General features: G+C 45.3%; 1 protein-coding gene across 5 annotated transcripts in view; it reads left to right on the plus strand.

Moving 5' to 3' along the window:
• LOC115094425 (diacylglycerol kinase delta-like) overlaps nucleotides 1-18,590 on the plus strand; it is a 305,506-nt gene extending 286,916 nt beyond the window's left edge. For 2 of the 5 annotated variants that reach the window (XM_029607467.1, XM_029607471.1), the window contains 9 exons: nucleotides 114-227; nucleotides 1,274-1,408; nucleotides 6,012-6,178; nucleotides 6,759-6,876; nucleotides 7,313-7,399; nucleotides 8,928-9,047; nucleotides 10,518-10,626; nucleotides 13,975-14,105; nucleotides 15,725-18,589. In XM_029607467.1, coding sequence (XP_029463327.1) covers nucleotides 114-227; nucleotides 1,274-1,408; nucleotides 6,012-6,178; nucleotides 6,759-6,876; nucleotides 7,313-7,399; nucleotides 8,928-9,047; nucleotides 10,518-10,626; nucleotides 13,975-14,105; nucleotides 15,725-15,808 — 1,065 coding nt within the window. In that variant the 3' untranslated portion in view covers nucleotides 15,809-18,589. Of the gene's footprint in view, nucleotides 1-113; nucleotides 228-1,273; nucleotides 1,409-6,011; nucleotides 6,179-6,758; nucleotides 6,877-7,312; nucleotides 7,400-8,927; nucleotides 9,048-10,517; nucleotides 10,627-13,974; nucleotides 14,106-15,724 lie in introns of all 5 variants that reach the window. The other 3 variants (XM_029607468.1, XM_029607470.1, XM_029607472.1) reach the window with 3 other exon arrangements.
• Nucleotides 18,591-18,899: the final 309 nt, after the last annotated feature.

Genomic DNA, 18,899 nt, shown 5'->3' on the forward strand with positions numbered 1-18,899 from the left:
TCTGAGGTTGGGCGAAGCCACGAGCACAGCATGAAGAGGAATATGCAGATAGCGGTGGGGTCCGTCCTCCTGCCAGTCCCCCCCCCTAATAACACCATCCTCTTCCCTCGCAGAACTTTGGAGCGCCGTCCTTCGACGACAAGAAGCTGGAGGTGGTGGCGGTGTTTGGTAGCATACAGATGGCAGTATCCCGGGTCATTAACCTGCAGCACCATCGCATCGCCCAGGTAATAACAGCAGGTGGCACTGTGCCAAGGGCGTGCCCTGCAGTGAGGCTGCTGCCTGTACTTCCAGGATCTCGTAAGAGAGCACAGCGTTAGATACGTGGGGAAGGAAAAACCTTCAGTGGGAAAATGGAGTTAACGTTTTGAAAGACGACATTAGCAGGAGACACAGGGGGGGGTTTATTTATTTTCTAATATCTGGTGAACTGTAATATTATTTCCTGCTTTGGGATGGCAGAGCTGCTAAGCGATCCAGTTTCTGGAGGGAGACCTAGGCCCAGTCCTGCTGTTCTTGTTTCGCCCTTCTCCTGATAGCGTTTTGGTTTACCTGTAATGCTAATTGCAAATGGAAGAAGCAGAACTGTCAAAAATTGCAAATGGAAGAAGCAGAACTGTAAAATAAGTATATGAAAGCCAAGAATGGCTTCCAATTCTTCCTCCAGTGACTGAGTCAGCTGGCAGCTCTGAGGTAGATTTATCGGTCCTTCACGGAGGGTTTGAGGGAAAAGCGAGAATCCAACACCAGCTGCTTATCTGCGTATCTTCCCCATGGATGGTACTCCTGCCTGAGTCGTCTTTTGTGCTAAACCAGAAGGCATGTCCTTCTCCGCTAAGACGTTCTGATTTCTAAGCCCTTGGTGGCTTTGTTAAGCAGGACTGTAGCTCCCAGAATGCCTTGTTAGGGGAATTATGAAGCAGGAACTGGCCCAAATCACATAGATGACCTGAAGCTTGTGACCCCATTCAAGTCAGATCAGATCTTGACAGGCTAATCCAATTTTAGTTGTCTCAAAGCCTCTTTCCTCTACTTTGAGATTTGTCACCCAGTGCCCTTCACGGCAAATAACTCAGAAGGCAATCAAAAAAGATGCTTAAGACAACCCTAGCTGGTTCAGTGGTGAACTTGCATCAGATGGCACTACCACCAGGGGGGGGGTCAAACCCGGGGTATCTTCAGAAACTGGATTCATGCCTTTGCAGTGCTCCCCTTAATGCCGGGCTTGTCTCCATGTGCTTTACAGCCTTTTTCTTCTCTTTTTTCCCGGCAGTGTCGAATGGTTAAGATCACCATCCTAGGGGACGAAGGAGTTCCTGTGCAAGTGGATGGAGAAGCCTGGATCCAGCCTCCAGGAATGATCAAAATCCAGCACAAGAACCGGGCCCAAATGCTGACGAGAGACAGGGTGAGTTAGGAATTTAGAGGCACCCAATTCCCCAGAAGCATAGTTAATTGATATTAAGAGGCATGCATTCTAGTACTGATATCACCTCTCATGGCTACAAAGTGCTACTGGATCTTGTTTGGATAAAAGAAGTTAAAAAGATCTTATGTATCTGTAACCCCCTTGACCTCATCTTCTGCAATGTAGGGGCACATTTGGCTGCTGCAAGGTATCGACTAGCTGTCTGCTGTTCCTGGGGGTCCTTCAATAATAGCTTTGGGGGCCTACAGGTTTAGCACAGGGTTACCAGACGGGACGGAAAATCCGCTGTCCACACACCAAGATATGTTATATCAAAATTAAAGTGAGAACAACACAAAAAGAGGCAGACCATTCGCAAGCAAAAAAAGAAACAGAAACATAGCAGGGGTAGGGGATTTTGTTTATTTAGGAGTTTTATATACCGTCGTTCCGCGAGAAGATCACAGCGGTTTACAAAATCCGCATGCTTTATTCATGGTCAGCGGTTATAATACTGTGTGTCAGCATGCACCTTCTAGTCTGATACTGCATTGTAGGAGAAGCAACAAAGGAGTAAAACCATAGGAGCCAACTTTTCAAAATGATGGATGATGTTAGACGCAACATAAATCACCCCTCCTCGGACAAAGGGATGGAGTTTGCTCAACATTAGAGGCTCTCAAGCACCCACAGAACTAACATCTGTGAATAAAAGAAGGGTAACACTGAAACTTTTAATTGTACGCAAATACCACAATATATTGAATTGAGCATAAAAGAAGAAAGATTACAAAGATATTGCATTAAAACCTAATATGGCCAGGGATATATTCGCATAGAAATTGTAAAAAAGCAAAAAAAGATAATAAGCAGACAAACAAAACACAAGAGGCCAATATTTCAAAAACTGAAAAATGGATCATGTATCCAGCTGAAGTGAGCCAGAGAAGTTATCTGGGATATTCAGCAGGATAAACATCTCACTGAATGTCGATGAATAAAGTTATCTGGGTATACGTACTTAGATAACTTTGAAATCTAACCAGCTGTATTCCTGGATAAGATTAACTTAACAGGCTATGTTCAAACAAGTAAATTGTAAAAGGTGTGCGTGTGCCCATAAACACGTGTATGGGGCGTGCAAGTACAAGTGTATCATTTAAAATATCCCTACTGTACATACTGATAAGTGACTAGCTTTGAGAGAGAGAGAGACAGATTCTTTTAAAGGATTAATCTGACACTCTCTATATCTCCCACTGTAAGAGAGGCACTTTCAACTCAGGGTGGCTTTTGAGGGGAGGGGACAGTGTTACAAGGGTTTACAGACACTTATGTCCTAGGCAGACCAATGTAACACTGGTCGTCGTCCCCAAAACCCCCCCCCCCCCCCCACCACCCTGCAACACTTTTAAAATCTACCTGTTAAGCTATAGCTGGTTAAGCAGTGCTATGGGAAAAACATTTCAGCTGATCAGGTTTCCTGGCCAAATACCCCAGCAAAAGCAAGGCTGGCCCAGTCAGCCAATTCCCCATTCCCTCTTCTGCCTCAAAAATACATCGCTGAGGGCCTATAGGCCAGAAAAGCCTCCCTTCTCATTCCCCATCCCCCAGTCAAAAGTTAGTACATATGTTCTGCCAAATTTCCCATTAGGAGAGCACCCTTTCCCCACCCCTCCATCATCCCCACTTTAACCTTCCGGACACCCCCATGACCTTTGTAGTGCCACCAGGAGCTCAGAACATGTGACCTCCAAGTAATCAACACTTTGCAGACATCTCCACTTGTTTTTGCTTTGCTTCTCTGATCCACAGGATGAGGCAGAGGGTAATTTCTTCACCTGCATCAATGGCAGGGGGAAGAGGGGAGTTGGATTCAGACAGTAACCAATAAGGGCCCTGACTTTTACGGTCTGGGGAACTGATAAGCATGGGGGTAACCTGCATGGAGCGGCAATTACTACCCTGAAGAGATGGCCAAGTGATTACTACCCTTAACCAATAAGCCTTGGTGCTCTTGACGCAACTACAACATCGCTCTCCACTTTGACAAAGGTGTGGGGGGGAGTGGGGATGGGGTGGAAGAGGAATTGGATTCAAATGACAGCCAACATGGGCCTGATTTTTAGAGCCTGGGGTACTGATAAGCAGTCATAAGTACAATGTCTGAATTTTCAAGAAGGCTCATTGAATAACTGCAGGGAACGGCAGTTGCTACCCTTAAGAGAAAATGGGGGAAACCTGCATGGTGCGGCAAATGCTACCATAAGAAAGCTCGCTGGACAGACTGGATGGACGATATGGGCCTTTTCTGCCATCGTTACTATGTTTTTTAATTGGAACCTGTTTTTACTGACTCTGGACTGTAGTAGTCTTTCCATATTCCAAAAAGGCTCCAGAGCAGACCTTGCTCCCTCGTGCAAACAGGAAGTAATTTGCAGGAAGCTCAGCAATATGAAAGTGCACCAGGACAAATTTCCATTCCCTGTACGTACCCGGATCAGTCCAGACTCCATGGGTTTATTCATCCCTGCCAGCAGATGGAGACAGAGAAAAGCCTCGCTGACACTGCTTAAAAGCCGTGGTGCCACCTGCAGTAGCTCAGTATTTCTCTGTCTCCAGTCACTTCTTCGGGTGAGACTCATGCTTCTTTTCTTTTTAAATAACATTTTTATTAACAAGGTAAACAGTGTTACAAATAATCAAAAGTGAAATAAACAAATGATGTGGACAATTAGGGCCATTGGAAGGGGCACACGACTGCCCGGGGCAGCAGGTAGGGTTGCCAACTTTCCCATAGACCAGGACTGGACACTTGAGGACCGGGGGGGTGGGGTAGGGGAATGGTACCCCCTCATTTGCATGCATTTTAGATCCTGCCTGTGAGCTGCCTAAACAGTATATCTATGTATCTGCAGAGCCACTGGGAGCTGAGGGCTGTGCTGTCCAATCACAGCGTGGAAAAGGAGGCAGGGATACAGCACAGCTCTCCTCCGATAGGCTCCGACCTACCTTTCTCTTCCTCTAACAAAGAGGCTGTGGGGAAAAAGGAGGATCCATCTGCAAAACCGGACATTTAGCGTCCGGTCGGTACCTCTGACTGGACACTGTACAGAATGCCTGAAAACCTGGCTGTCCGGGTCAAAACTGGACAGTTGGCAACCCTAGCAGCAGGCTGGAAAGTGCCAGGGCTTCATGCTGCTGCCCAAGCGGCAGGAGCTCTCCTGAATCCTTATGCGGCCATGAGACCTGAGAAGGAGTCCAGGGGGCCAGCCATATCATCCAAGGTGCAGATTCCCCTGCCACCCAGTTGACTTGGAACGGTGCTGCAGATAACACACTACATATAAAACACAAACCCCTGTAAGTTTTTATCTTTTTCATTGTCCTCATCTCTGAAAGTAGTACATCCCTTCCATACCTGCATCCATTCCTCATTCATGTTCTGTTGTTACATTTGTATATCATCTTCCTTAGCCCTTCTCAAAGCATAAAAATAAACATGAAAATAATACAATATATAGCAATATATTATAAAAAGAATACATTATAAATACAATAATAAAACAGTTCAAATATACAAATTAATACAATTCATGAAAATATAAAACAAATAATACATCAGTACATAATTCATGCCATGTTTGTACGGAACCTATATTCACCCAGCTTCTTTCTCCTACTAATGTTCTCACTTGATTTGGTTTTAGCCAAGCTTCTTCTAGTACTTCTGTTCACCTGAGTGTAGGGTGTATGAGAGAGCTGACCGTAAGAATTATACCATCTGGAAAGCAATAGCATTCCCTTTCCTGTGAATTGATTTAAACTGGATTGTGCTCCACATTGCAAGACATCCTTTCATATTAGTTCCTTGATGTACAACTAAAATACAGGCAGTACAGATTTGCACTGTCTTCACGTGGCATTACCACTAGACGGGCACTTGTCACATACTGAAGGTCTATATATCATGCGAGTGACAGTTATACTACTTTGCATCAGTGTGGTGGAGTTGGGGCAGTCAGAAGGATAATCACAGGATCTTTGCATTCTGGTAGATGCCTTTTATTCAACCAGTATTGGATAGTAGTAAGGCTTCTTCCTCCTTATGCTGTAGATGATGGTCTGGGCCAACCCTCTGAAGTTCACTAAACTTTGGCATACAGGCTCTTGGGGTTGGGGAGGTTCACCTTCCTCTGGACTACCATAAAATGGTTGTTTGGAGTAGGTGTAGACACTGGGTCCAAAATCTTTGAGGAATTTTGCTGTTGATATAAAAGGAAAAAAGCCCTTCAGTATTTCTGGTCCTCCTAGTCATCTTCCAGCCAACTACCATTTCTGTAACCATATCATGATCTGGTCCAAATCTCCAACCACTACTACAAAGATGCTACCAAAACCCCACCTATGACAAGGGGCTATATTAGAAATAAGGACCCCCCCCCCCCTCCTGCAAAATGCAAACCATCAAGATCCACAGTGGTGGCCTTCAGAACATCATGTGTAATTCTGTCTCCCCAAACTTGTTGTCACTCTCACTTGGAAACATCTACCCCCCATATCCCTATTAGGGATTGTGAAGAGTGTGATTGTCTTCATACAGGCATTTGAGAGTACTCTGAAATCGTGGGAAGACAAGCGGAAAGTTGATAATTACAGGGCCACGACGCGACCCCGGCTGAACTCACAGCAATCCATGGAGTACCTCACTGAGGAAGAGAACAATCAGATGCAGCAGTTGGCTCAGGCTGCAGAATCCCTCATCAGCAGGTGCAGTGAAGTCTTATCTCCCAGCTTCTCACTGGGCTCCAGAACAAGCCCCAGGGCAACCTCACATCTAGTCTACAGAGCAGATTCCAAGGGCTTCAGGGTACACTACAAATTAGGACCTAAGTGTTAACCCATGACTCAGGTTCGGATCCCGTGTTCATTAATGTTGGTTAGGCTCTGGCCTACTGCGGAGGTGGTTTGCTAAGCCCGGGGAGGGAGAGAATGCCAACGCTGGTTGTGGCAGCCCTTATTGGCCAATGAGCAGCGCTGAGTCGCTTGCGTATGCAATCTGAGGAGGGAGGGAGGGAGGGGGTGACAGAAATCACTGGAGAGAGAAAAAAACCGAAAATAATATCCTCCAAAGTCTCATGATAGGCTTTCAGTAGGGCTCTCAAGGAGGTTTAGTTAGGGTTTAGCTTTTAATTTTTCTTTTTCCAGTTCAAGCACAGTTTTGCTCCTGTATTTTTTGAAACAGAACAGGGAGCTTACTCACCAATATAGATGAGGGCAGAATTCAGGAGATAAGCCTTGGTGACTGCCAGAGTGGGCAGTAAATCTCTGTTTCTTTGTTATGCCACAGAATCCATGAGGCTGCCAGGACGCACAAGGCCATAGAGCAGGAGCTGGCCCATGCTGTAAATGGCAGCTCCCTGGCGCTGAACGAAGCCTTCCCCAACAAACCCAATAACTGCCCCGAGGTAAGAACCGGCTGACTGATTCAATCAGGGGAGCCCAGTAGGAACTCAGTCCAGTCAGATAATGTCAGATGAAAGTGTGCGGTAGACCAGGGCGGCAATTCATCAGCGGTTTATTCCACTAACAGTATCCCCGCTCTGAGATGTCCTCGCATCTCTGATTATTTCACTCTCAGACTCGCTGCCCGGAGCCATCAGTATATGACACCCATAGCGTCACTCCCTTAGATATCATTATATCAGACATTTGAGACAGGATGAAAATATTACATGGGGGACAGAATCTTTTTGGCCTGATCTTTGACTGTGATCTGTTCACTGTGCTTGACAGGAAATAACTTTCTCTCCTTAGCTCCTATTTATAAATGGCGCCAAGGATGAACTGACAGAAGTTCCCTTTCATCTCTCTTTTTCCTTGTTCTTGATTTTATTGCCCTAGTTTCTAAGTAGGAACACTGCTGTGGACTTGTCTCTCAGCGTGAAGGCGCTCTGCACCGAAACAAGAGCATTTCTGGAAGGAAAACTGGTGAGTGTAGCTGTTCACTGTTTTTTTTACCACAGTACATGGAGATAATTCTCATCAGGATTGCCCTCTAATTGAATAACAGAGTGCTTTGTGTGCAGAGTTGAGTGTCTGAAGTGAAAGTCATGCAGTGAAATCCCAGGAATGCCACATCCAAAGTTGATGTATTCATCAGTGGACTAGAGGAGATTTTGTGGTTTTGGCAATGGGGCTGCTAGCATCTTCACAACCAAATTGTGGTGTTTACCAAGTTTTGCCAGACTGATCTTCCATCCTTTCTCATTAGCCATGCAAGGGAACCAAAGTATGAAGCATGCTGTACAGTAATGTCAGCAATTGTGTAATAATCAATGTTGAGTGCAAAGGAAGAGCAGTCTTGTACAACTTGGAAAGAGGTCAGAATTGTGGTGTATCTTACACTGAAATGCAAAATGTGTAAAGTCATGCAACTGAGCTGCACAGATTCACAGGAGCAGAATGTGATAGGGCGTGAGATACTGACAATCACCATATAGATGAGGGATTTGGATATGTTGGACCTTTAGGTTGCCATGCAGTATAATAAGGTAATGGGGAAAATCAGTGGAATACGGGGTCACTTATGGAGCAGTTTATCTAGCAGAAAAGAGATATATCGAGAGAGAGATCAGATAGAGGGCGCGGGCTACCAAACTGGTGTGAGTTGAGAACTAAGCACCTAAACATTAGGACTGTGCAGCTGCAAAATGTGTATTTGTATTGTTTTTTTTAAAATTTAGTTTGGTGCCATTTTGTTTTAGTGCACATGAAATGGTTGCAGAGAATGATAAATCCAATTAGCATGCATTAACATGGTTTAAAAACACTTTAAATATTTGTAGTGTGTGCTAAGTCCCTTTAGCTCTTGCTAAAAACATTAACAAGCACAAAGCAAAACAAACAATAGCGCTGCCCTGCTAACCATGTATATCCTGGGAGAGAGGAGGGAGTGGAGAGATAGGACAGAGACATTCAGATACCTGAAAGGGATAAATCATGTACAAAAGGAATTCTAAAACAAGAAGGTGCAAAAGGAGGCAGGCTCAGAAAAGGCATAAGGAAATGCCTCTTCCTATGAAGAATGATGATTACATGGAACAGTCTGCAAGTGAAAGGGGTGTGACAAAATTCAAGAAAGTCTGTGGCAGCCATATAGGATCCTTAGCAATCAGGAAGCAAGGGTAAAAGTGGCAATCAACTAAGATCTGTGATACTGCAGCAGGTAGGAAAAAAAGAAGACTAGGTGGTCCTGCAGGTCTTTAGCTGAGTCCTTCTCTAGGTTTCTATTTCCATATGAGTGCCCAGCTGTGCAGGCATTATTTCCTGTGTGTGGCATGGTGGGCCACTATTCTAATCCATTGTATTAGCTGTAATAATAATAATAGGCAGATGATTTTTTTCTTATAGGTTGACAGGTTCTTATAGGGATCCAATACACAGTGACATAGCTTGCACTGTGCAGGCCTATTATTTATCAGCCCGGTCACAGGTTCTCTTTCTCTCTCTCTCTCAGCAGTTGGATTCCCTTCAGGAGGAGGAGGGATTGCAGTGCTTACTAAACACAGTTAACCACAACCTGCAGAAAGTGGCTGATATCCACTGGATGGCACATATCATCAATTCCTCTGAGGAGGTGAGTGCTGGCAGTGCATTCGGGAACTTGGCATTGTATTCTCAACTAGCGGTGGCCCGCCACGCGTTGCAGTGGCAGAGTCAGGTTCTTTTCCCTCCCTCCCCCTTCCCCTTGCTCATATACCTCAGTCACACATCGTCCTCCCCCTTGGTCACTCACCCCCCCTTTCCTCCCCTGTCCCCACTCCAACTCTCACCCCTCACACTCACCTCTCCCCTCTGTGTCTCTCCCCTGACACTCACCGCCCCCTTCATTCTCCCTCCCCTCACTGTCACCTCTCCCCGCCTACTCCCTACCCTTTCGTCAATGACAGCACATCCTCTCTGAATCTCCTTCCCTGATTCAGATCCCCTCCCGCTCGCAATGCCCTCCCAGCTGATCCCACCCCCGTCCCTCTCCCTCTTGTGCGGTTCTGCGCTGCCCGCTCCCGAAGACACAAGGTCAGCGAGGATCCCTCCCTGTCGTGCACGTGAGCCATACCAGATCGCCGCCGCAGCTCCTCCCAGGTGTCGAAGTTCGGCCGGCCGACACCACCACGCCCAATATCGCCGCTGGTCTGCTGCTGCTGCTCCTCCCAGCGCCATGTTGGTCCCGCTGTGCCTGACGTGCGCTCCCGCCCGCGCATGCGCAGTACAGCAGCTTCATTTCCCAAGGTAGATAGCGTGTATTGCTTGTCTGTCCAATGGATGTCGCTGTTTTCCCCACACACATGTAAAGACATGTTTTTATCTGTAACCGTGTGACATCTATGTAATCTAGATAGAGAAGAACCTTGCCGAAAGTGAAAGCAAGGTTGTGTCCAAATTTGAAAGCAATTGATGCAGTAGTTTCTGAGATTATCGATTACGTTCAAACTATTTTACATTTTTATTTATATAGATGTCTCAGGCTGCTGGTGTGCCTAAGCACTAGTGTAACACAGCTTGGAGCAAATTATCGCATCTAAAAACTAATTGGGAAAATTATTTTCTTTCCTCAGTCCTCAGCAAGTCTGGGGCTTCTTATCTGTTGCTGTGCTCTCCTGCTACTCTCCCTCCTGCTTACTCAGCTCCAGCCTCTGCTCTGTCTCTGCCCTCTCTAACTCCTCCCTCTCTGGCTATGCTTTTCACACTTTCTCTGTTTTTCTCTTTGCTTTCTTCCTCTGGCTGCTGCTGCTACTCTCACATGCTCTTCTCAGCAGTTTTTTTTAAGTGTCTCTTGTCCTACCCCCACCACATTTCCAATCTCTTCACATCACATTTGCCACATTTCCAGTTCTTTTGCCTCAGTTCCAATCCCATCACAAAAAACCCTGCCATGCTTCTCATCATGCTACAGCACTGGAATTGTCTCCGGACCTTGTGGTTAGTTAATGTGCATCATTTCTAGATTGCTCGGTGCTCAATAGTGCAAATGCAGAATGTTCCATTGACTTTCAGTAAGGTGGGAATAATCCTTGATCTCCAGATCTTTTTTTTTCTCGGGTTCCAGGAGAGCACCAGGAGTGGTCACAAGGGCAGCTTCAAGTTACGAATTATTCCAAAGCCCAAGAAGGAGAAAGAGAAGCTTCAGAAGCAGAAGTCCAGTGGCTCCTTAGCAGGTGATTTCAGGGAACTTTATCCACCTCTTGGTGCTGGGAGATACTTCCATGCATGTTAGAAATTTCTCTAATTCTCAGAGAGGTCTTAACCCATCTATTAGACTGGAAACAGGAAAATACTTATGTTGTCATTGTACAGTTTATGTAGGATGATTTGCATAACTTGTTAGAGTTTACAGTAGTTAAGGAGGGTAATCTTCAAATTGCTGCATAGCAGTAAAGTCTACCTGTACCGAGTATTTTCAAAACAAACATACACATGTAAGTTCACCTTGAAAATGCTCAGGTAATTGACTTGAGTATGCACACAAATGAATGCATGTAAAGTTACACCAGAAGGTATAACCTATGTACATGCACTTATGTGCATGCTTTTAAAAATCAAACATGTTATGTAATGTCTTTGCATGTCCCCTAACATCCACCACGGCTCAAACCCATGGCCACCTGGGAGTCCCAGAAGGTACAACAAGGTCTCACCTGCACCTGTGTGCAGGTGAAACCTCCTGTTCTTTCCTGGCAACCATCCACCCATCAACTGCAACTCTGCTTGCAATTACCTTTCCAACCAAGCTATTCCATGAAGGTTTTTCTGAGGACACTGTGACTCCACAAACTGGGGTCCCACAGTTCTCAGAAAAGTGCTCGCAGATCATGCATGCAAAACACTGGACTCACTCAACTTCTCAGTTATCTGGGATTTCAAATCAGTCTCCAACACAGCAGTAATAAATTAATTAGTTTTTATTAACAAAGAGGAACAGTGAATGAAAAGTATAACACAGAAATCTGTGCTGCATCAAGCAAGGAAAAGGAAAAGGGTTTACACAATATTGTTTACTTCCTATTGAACTTAACTGCAGGCTAAGCACTGCTCTACTGTAACTTAAACAGTGACAGTTCTAGTAACTTTAACAGTCCATCTCCAGCTGTATGTCTCTCTCTCTTGCTTCCAGCTGCTACTGTTCTGCCACAAAAAGGTATGCACTAAGTGCTGACTCCACCCCAACTCTGCCCTCTGGAATACCTCTGCTCAATTCATGTAAACATACACACATAACCGAGTTACATGTCTACTTTTGTATGCATACGGCTCCAAGCTATTTTAGTACAGCCATTTGCATGCATAAAACTAGGTTGCATGCATGTAAATGGATTTGAAAATTACCTCCATCGTCTTTAATGTTGTGGAAAATAATATAGGGTCCACTTTGTCTGTAGGATAGACAGGATATTAGAAACAGGCCACTTTTCTCTGGCTTCCTTTTTTTCCTACCCCCTTTCCTACTCTTTAAGCTCCCTATCCCAGATGGCATGCCTAGGTGGCACTGGGAACCCTCACCAGCCGTGGAGGTTGCAGGGACATCTCCTCAGCATGGTCCTTCAGTGCTGCTCTTTGTGGCTGGCAGGGGCTGCCACAATAGTGCTGCCTTCCCTCCCACCCAGAAGGCAGTTGTGCATCCAGGGCATATGCAAGCCTAGCCATCCTGCAAAGGATGGCCGGCTCAGACCCAGGTTTACTGCACCACAGCACTCACACATTGAGTTATAGGGCCTGACCCTTCTGATTTTTCTTTATCCTAATTTCATGAATTCAAAGCGTAGAAACAACATCAGACTGAACAGCATCAGAACAGAGGCTTTAAGGTAGGTTATAGTTTGGGCCTCTAAGAAAGAAGGGACGGTGAGAAATTCTACCTCTCTCTGTACACCAGAGAAAGAAAAATGCTGAGCCAGTCCCGGTTTTTCTTGTCTGCAGTTACAATTTCACAAAGAAAAGTAATACTACAGATGGACTGGAGGGCTCAGGGAGGAGAGGGGAAAAGATAGGAACCGTATTTTATAATATGCGCGCGCCAACACGCACAAAAACACGCATCAAAAACCGAACTGCTCCTCATCTCCCAACAATCACCCCCCAAACCAGCCATCACAAATGATCCTGCCTACGATACCTTCACAAGGCAGCCCGACGTATGAAGTCTTGGGGTTCAAATAGACCAACAACTGAACCTAAAAAAACATATCAATCTGATCCTCAAAGAAGGTTTTTTCAAACTTAATGTCATGAAGAAACTGAAACCATTACTTCATGCCACTGATTTCGCACAGTCATTCAAGCCATCCTCTCAACAAAAATGGACTACTGTAACTCCCTTTTCTTAGGCCTTCCATACTCTACAATAAAACCCCTCCAAATGCTGCAGAATGCAGTTGCGAGAACCATCTCCAATGCCCGCAAATATGATCATATTACTCCCCTCCTCAAGAACTTACATTGGCTTCCAATCCCCTCTCGCATCGTATACAAAGCCCTAACATTGACACACAAAGCTATACTCTCACACAACTCAAACTGGCTCGTTGATCCATTCTGCCCGGTACAATCCAAAAAATCCACCAGAGCCTCCAGTAATGGAACCCTCCACGTACCCTCACTAAAAAGAACACACCTTACTTCCACAAGGGAACGAGCCCTATCCATTGCTGGACCCACGCTCTGGCATTCTCTACCCCCCAACCTCAGGCTTGAGACCTCCACCTCAAAATTCAGAGCCAACTTGAAAACCTGGCTCTTCAAACAAGCCTATCAACAATAATACCCTTCTCACCCAGTGCAAACATACCCGCACCATGTAAACACACCCGAACCTTCCACGCAATCCCTCCTTACACCCGTTGTACATAGTTCTTACTGTTACTTCAAATTGTATACTCAATGTTAATTTATTTTGGCTATAATCTGTTACAGAGTAGCCTGATTCCTATGAACTTTCAGTCTTCTTTCTAAGTTCCTATCATTCCCTCCCCAACTCCCTGTTTAATGTAACTATCTTTCCTTATGTTCATTGTTCTGATGTAAACCGATATGATGTTCCCACTAATATTGGTACAGAAATTTAAATAAATAAATAGTTCCCAAAGTCAGCCAGACAAACCATACTTTGATTTCATTGTACTTTGCTTAGAGCAGCTTCGGTCACGAAACAAATAATTAATAATTAAGAACAGCGTGAAGTATCTGTTGCATACTGTATCAGAGGAGGCCTGCTAAATACAGTGTAGGAGGGGCTTGTATTTTGTGTGGGCGTGGCCTGCAGGATAGTGTAGGAGGGGTTTGTACACCATGTAGGAGGAGCCTGTTGAATGCAGTGTAGGAGGTGCCTGCTCTCTGGTGTCAGAGGGGCTGCTTGTGGTACCGTAGGAGGAGCTTGCTATGCACCGGCACAATTTCTTACATGCTTTGCTAACAGCTGCTTGGTTTTTATGTCCTTGTGGGGGTGTATCTTTTTTTTTTTTTTTCTCTCAGTCTTTCCTCTCCATCTTCATTTCTTTTTTTTCCGCTAGTGGATAAGTGGGGCACGGAGGAGGTGGCCGCTTGGCTGGAAGCTCTTGGCTTAGTGGAGTACAAAGATATTTTTATCCGTCATGACATCCAGGGCTCAGAGTTGGTACTGCTGGAAAGAAGAGACCTGAAGGTACTCGTGCCTTGAAATCCTTTTCTTGTCACCTTTTGCAGCGGGGGAAAAAGCAAAACACACTGCAGGCAAATAAGGCCCGAAGTCTGCATTGAGCGCCCCTGAGCAGAGTTGGATTTCTGACAATTTTCTGGAAATAATAATGGATTAGGGTCCTCTCCCCCCCCCCCCACCCCCCTCCACCCCCTCCATTTTCTGCAATTCTGCACTTGCAGCTGCCAAAGAATTTGCCTGGCGCCAGGGAACTGTGGCACTCTGTCAGCCCGTCCTTGATACCCGCCGCTGCCGCTTTCTCTCTGCCAGCACACCGCTTGCGCCTGCCTGCGCCTCCGTTTGCTGCTGCTGCCTGGGGCCAAACCCTTCTCCTTACTGCCTGCTGCTGCTTCCTACTTCCCGCCCCTACCCCACCCCCCCCCCCCACGCTTCTCTTCTTCCCACTGCTGGTGCTCAGCTCGGCTCGACGTTTTAAGAGAAGGAACGGGGGAGGAGCGTAATGAGAGGAGGCCCGCGGAGAGGCCGAGCCGCGGCCTTCAGAGGATAAACAAGAGGAGCCGGGGAGGGAAGGAGAGGCCAGGGAGAAAGCTGAGAGGATGGGAAGTGGAGAAGGGTAAGGAGCAACAGGAGAACAAGCAGGGGACAGGGGGAGGAAGGAAGAACGGGGTAGACTTGGGGAGTGAAGCCAGGCGTGAGAGAAAGCGCTATTTCAGGGGGGAAAATAGGGAACGGGGTGTTAGACAAGAATGGAGAACAAAGTGAAATAGCAAGAAAAAAGGAAAACTACAAAAAGAACTAAAAGAAATTACCTAAACAGACGCAGGTTGCAATAACTGAATGCTGTCAGCGCCGTGACTTTGGGACCCTTTCCATGGGCGGAAGTGAGATAAAGTACCCTAGAATGCCACAGGACGCATCTACTTATTTAAAAGCTTTTCTAGCCCATCTCATCCATTCTTATCCTGACATCATTCTTCCACTAGCAGCATAAAAACTTTAAAATTGTACAGTGAAAGTAGCCGCAGCCAATAAATTCATCCGCGTATCAGCTTAGCGCTTCCCTGATGCTCCAGCATCCTCTTTGTTCTTTTTCCCAGGTCTTCATGTTTTTGTCTTTATAATATTTTATGCTTTTTTTTTTGCGATTAAAGGTTTGCATCTCATGTTTTTAAAAGACTCCTTGCCTGAAGTCTCTTGTTTGTGCTATGAACCGTTTTGTATGGTGGCCATTCCCCAGGTCTGCTCTTCACCTATGCATGCTGCAGTCTCACGTTGCATGTGTCAGTGTGTGATGCCTGCATGGTGTTCTGGGAAAGAGTCAGCACAGTAACCTCCAGTTTATTTAAACTCAGACCAGTGTGTACAGCTAAACAGGAAGAATTTTCAGAAATATTACATACTACTGTTTCCTAAGGAATTAAATGAAAAGTAGAGTGATAAAGTGGGATCCTAATGGTTTTCCTCTGTGACCTCAGATTACTGTCTTTAAATTGTCCTCTTTGCGTGACGTTCACAATCTCCCCGCTCGTTTTGGCCAATGGACTTGCAAGTGTAAATGGTTGGACTTCACCTGCAGCTCCCACCCTCGTAAAAAAAACAAAAAACTTTTCTGTTGTTTCTTTAAGGATCTTGGGATAACAAAAGTGGGTCATATGAAGCGGATTCTTCAGGGAATTAAAGATATTAGCTGCCACCTGCAGAACAACTGAAGATTGAAGAGAGGAGGTGTCTTGGACAGATGGGAATCTAGGCCAGAGCTCTAGAGGACATTTGGGTCTAGAAGACATCGAATTGGGCAAAGGAGGATCTCTTTAAAACTTACACTGGAATATTTCTTAAGAACTTTGAAGAGGACGTCTTCTCAGAAGGTTTACATTTCCATGTTTGGCCAAAGATGGTTTGCTTGTATTTTATATGTATGTTTACCAAGGTTGAACAGCTCACATGAACTAGTTTGTTGACATATCAGATCTTCTTTTCTAGAAGATGGACAACAAGCTGTTAACAATTCTGCATGTGGTTTTGGAGCAACGCTAAGGCCTCAGGTTTTCATGGTAACTCAGCTACTCCACTGGGTTTTACTGTGGGCCCCACTTGCAAAACAGCACTGAAGGTTCTGTTTTCACAGCTGAACATGGCAACGTGTATGCTGCATGGAGCCCATGAAACAAGGAGGAAAAAGACTAAATTAAATGAAGTTTGTGAAACTGTGACCCACCTTCTAGTACGGCTTACCTGTGATACCTTGAAGCAATATTTATTTGTTTGTTTTCATTGAAGAAATTGTGCTTCTTGCTGTAGTTAGTGAGAACTGGATGGTGGGGTGAGTCCCCCATTGGTGCCTGTACTTTTATTTGGTGTTCTTCATGTCTCAGCTGAGAGCCATCAAGGGATAGAGATGGGGAATGTGCAATACTTAAGGACTGCATACAGTGCAGCTTGTCTGATCAGGGCATGGAATGATGACTCTTTGCTAAGTATGGACTGAGTGTCCTGGCAACATGGTTTGCATGTATCTGCTACCTCCCTGTTAAGTGAATCTTTTGTATTAAGAAGGCCTGTTCTAGCTTGGTTACTGTCCTAAGTACGCAAGTGTCATTGGCTTACGTTTATGAAATCTCCAGTCGGAGGCAGTGACTAGGTGAAGGTGCCAAGTACACAGATACTATTACATAGTGACTGCACTGGAGGGTAATCAAACCCAGTTGTTTCCCACAAATGCTGAAAAGGCACTAGGAGTGTGGATCTTGGGCATTATTACACATTCAATGTAAAAAAAAGAAGGTTGACATTTCCAAAAACACAGCAATTTGCAGTCTGGTGCATTAGCACCATAGTATCTTGAATTGGGAAGACCCATTGTTGCTGGATTCAGTTGTCAAGCAACAGACATAACTTGCAGAGAAGCTACTGCCATAAGTGCTCCTACAGAAATGTATTGGCTATATGTATGCCACATGAGGTACGCGCATTGCACAGGTGGATAAAGCATGTCCCATGACACATGTATACTGCATTGAAGGAGCATACATGTCCCATGACACATGCACACTGCACTGATGGAGCATGCATGTCCCATGATCAGGGCTGTTGCAAGGGGTGGACAAGAAGGGTATCTCCATGGGGCACCAAGCCAAACAGGGGTGCCATGCCTCCCTTTTGAATCAGTCTGCAAGCACATGAGCTTGAAAGGGAAGGGGAGCACAGAAGCAACCCTTGCCAATAGCACAGTTTTGTCAGCATCTGCCCTGCCCATGATACATGCATGCTGCACTGATGGAGTACGCATGTCCCATTACATGTGTGCATTTGTGTAAGGGTAAGTACTTAAAATAAAACATAAGTACTATTTAAAAATATCATTCCACCTAATATTGACCAAATGACAACAAATAAAACGTGAGAAAGTTTAATAAATATATTTTGATTGTATAATTTTAAGCAGATGTGTGAGGGTTATGTCTTTCCTCCCCTCATAGACTTAGTAATTGTAGCAGTGGAAAATGTCAGTGTTCTGTAGTTTATGGAGTCAAGTTCATTTTACTGGACATCAGCTGTAGAGCCTCGGCTAGAATTACCCTACCTATGTGCCGGGAAGGGGAAAGTAAGGTTAGACTTTCTGCTCTACATTTTGCTTGTTGAAATATTTAATACTATCCTTTGTGCTGCTAGGGACACAGCCAGAAATGGCCTTCTCTATTCTGCTATGCTTTGTGGAACAAAGAATGATAAAAGTGGAACGCCACAGACTCACAGAGATCAAGGGACTTATTCAGAAGTGGAAAAACTTTAGGATCCCGGGGCCACCTGGGGAGCCCGCTCCAGGATGGGAGACTCATGAAGGTCTCCTCTCTAGAAGTCTGGGAAGCAGAGAGGGTGGATGGCAGCAACAACACTTTCAGCCTACAGCTGGCACTTCCAGGCGGAAGTGACATATCCTTCCCACTGGGGGGCTGAGAACCATCTTGCGACCTCTGGTTTAATTAATCAGACACAGAAGGAAAGCCTCACCTGAATCCCATGTTTCTCTCAATGCACCTGCAATAGTGGGCATAGAATTCAAATCCCATTCCCTCGCCGATCAGGGCGGGTGCTGTCTTAGCCTATGCCACGATCCTTTCCCATCACTTCTAATGTATGGCTCTGCCATTTCAAGTCACACACCAAGCAATGGCTTCTGATGGTGCAGGAACTTCATTCTGAGAGCACTGATGAAAATCAAGCAAGAAGAGTGTTGAGCAAAAGCATTTATAATATTCTCATTGACTGTAGATGGCTTAGTGATCTGCAGTGGTGAGAAAGGAAGTAGACACAGGCTCGATGAACACTAAGTTAGTGAGATCTAGCCTAAAACTTTCACTCGTTAATGGGTTTTGTTTCTGCTATCTGTTAGCAACCATTGCTTCAAGACCACGACTGGCCTTTTCAAGACAAAATATTCACAGCATGGCCTGTTGTGTTTTCAGATAATACATAGATACATAGAAATGACGGCAGAAAAAGACCAAATGGCCCATCCAGTCTGCCCAGCAAGCTCCCACACTTAACTGTTTCACCGACCACCAAGTTTAGGGCCCTTGTTGGTAACTGTTTGATTCAAATTTCTTGCCACCCCCTGCCGTTGATGCAGAGAGTAATGTTGGAGTTGCATCAAAGGTGAAGCATAAGGTTTAATGGTTAAGGGTAGTAACCACCACATCAACCAAGTTACCCCGATGCTTGTTTACCCAGACTGCACAGATCAATGCCTTGTTGGATGTTGTCTGAAAGTAAACCCTCTTTTCCACATTTCTCCCTGCT

The sequence above is a fragment of the Rhinatrema bivittatum genome, chromosome 6, assembly GCF_901001135.1.
Source record: "Rhinatrema bivittatum chromosome 6, aRhiBiv1.1, whole genome shotgun sequence".
In the NCBI taxonomy this organism is placed as follows: domain Eukaryota; kingdom Metazoa; phylum Chordata; class Amphibia; order Gymnophiona; family Rhinatrematidae; genus Rhinatrema; species Rhinatrema bivittatum.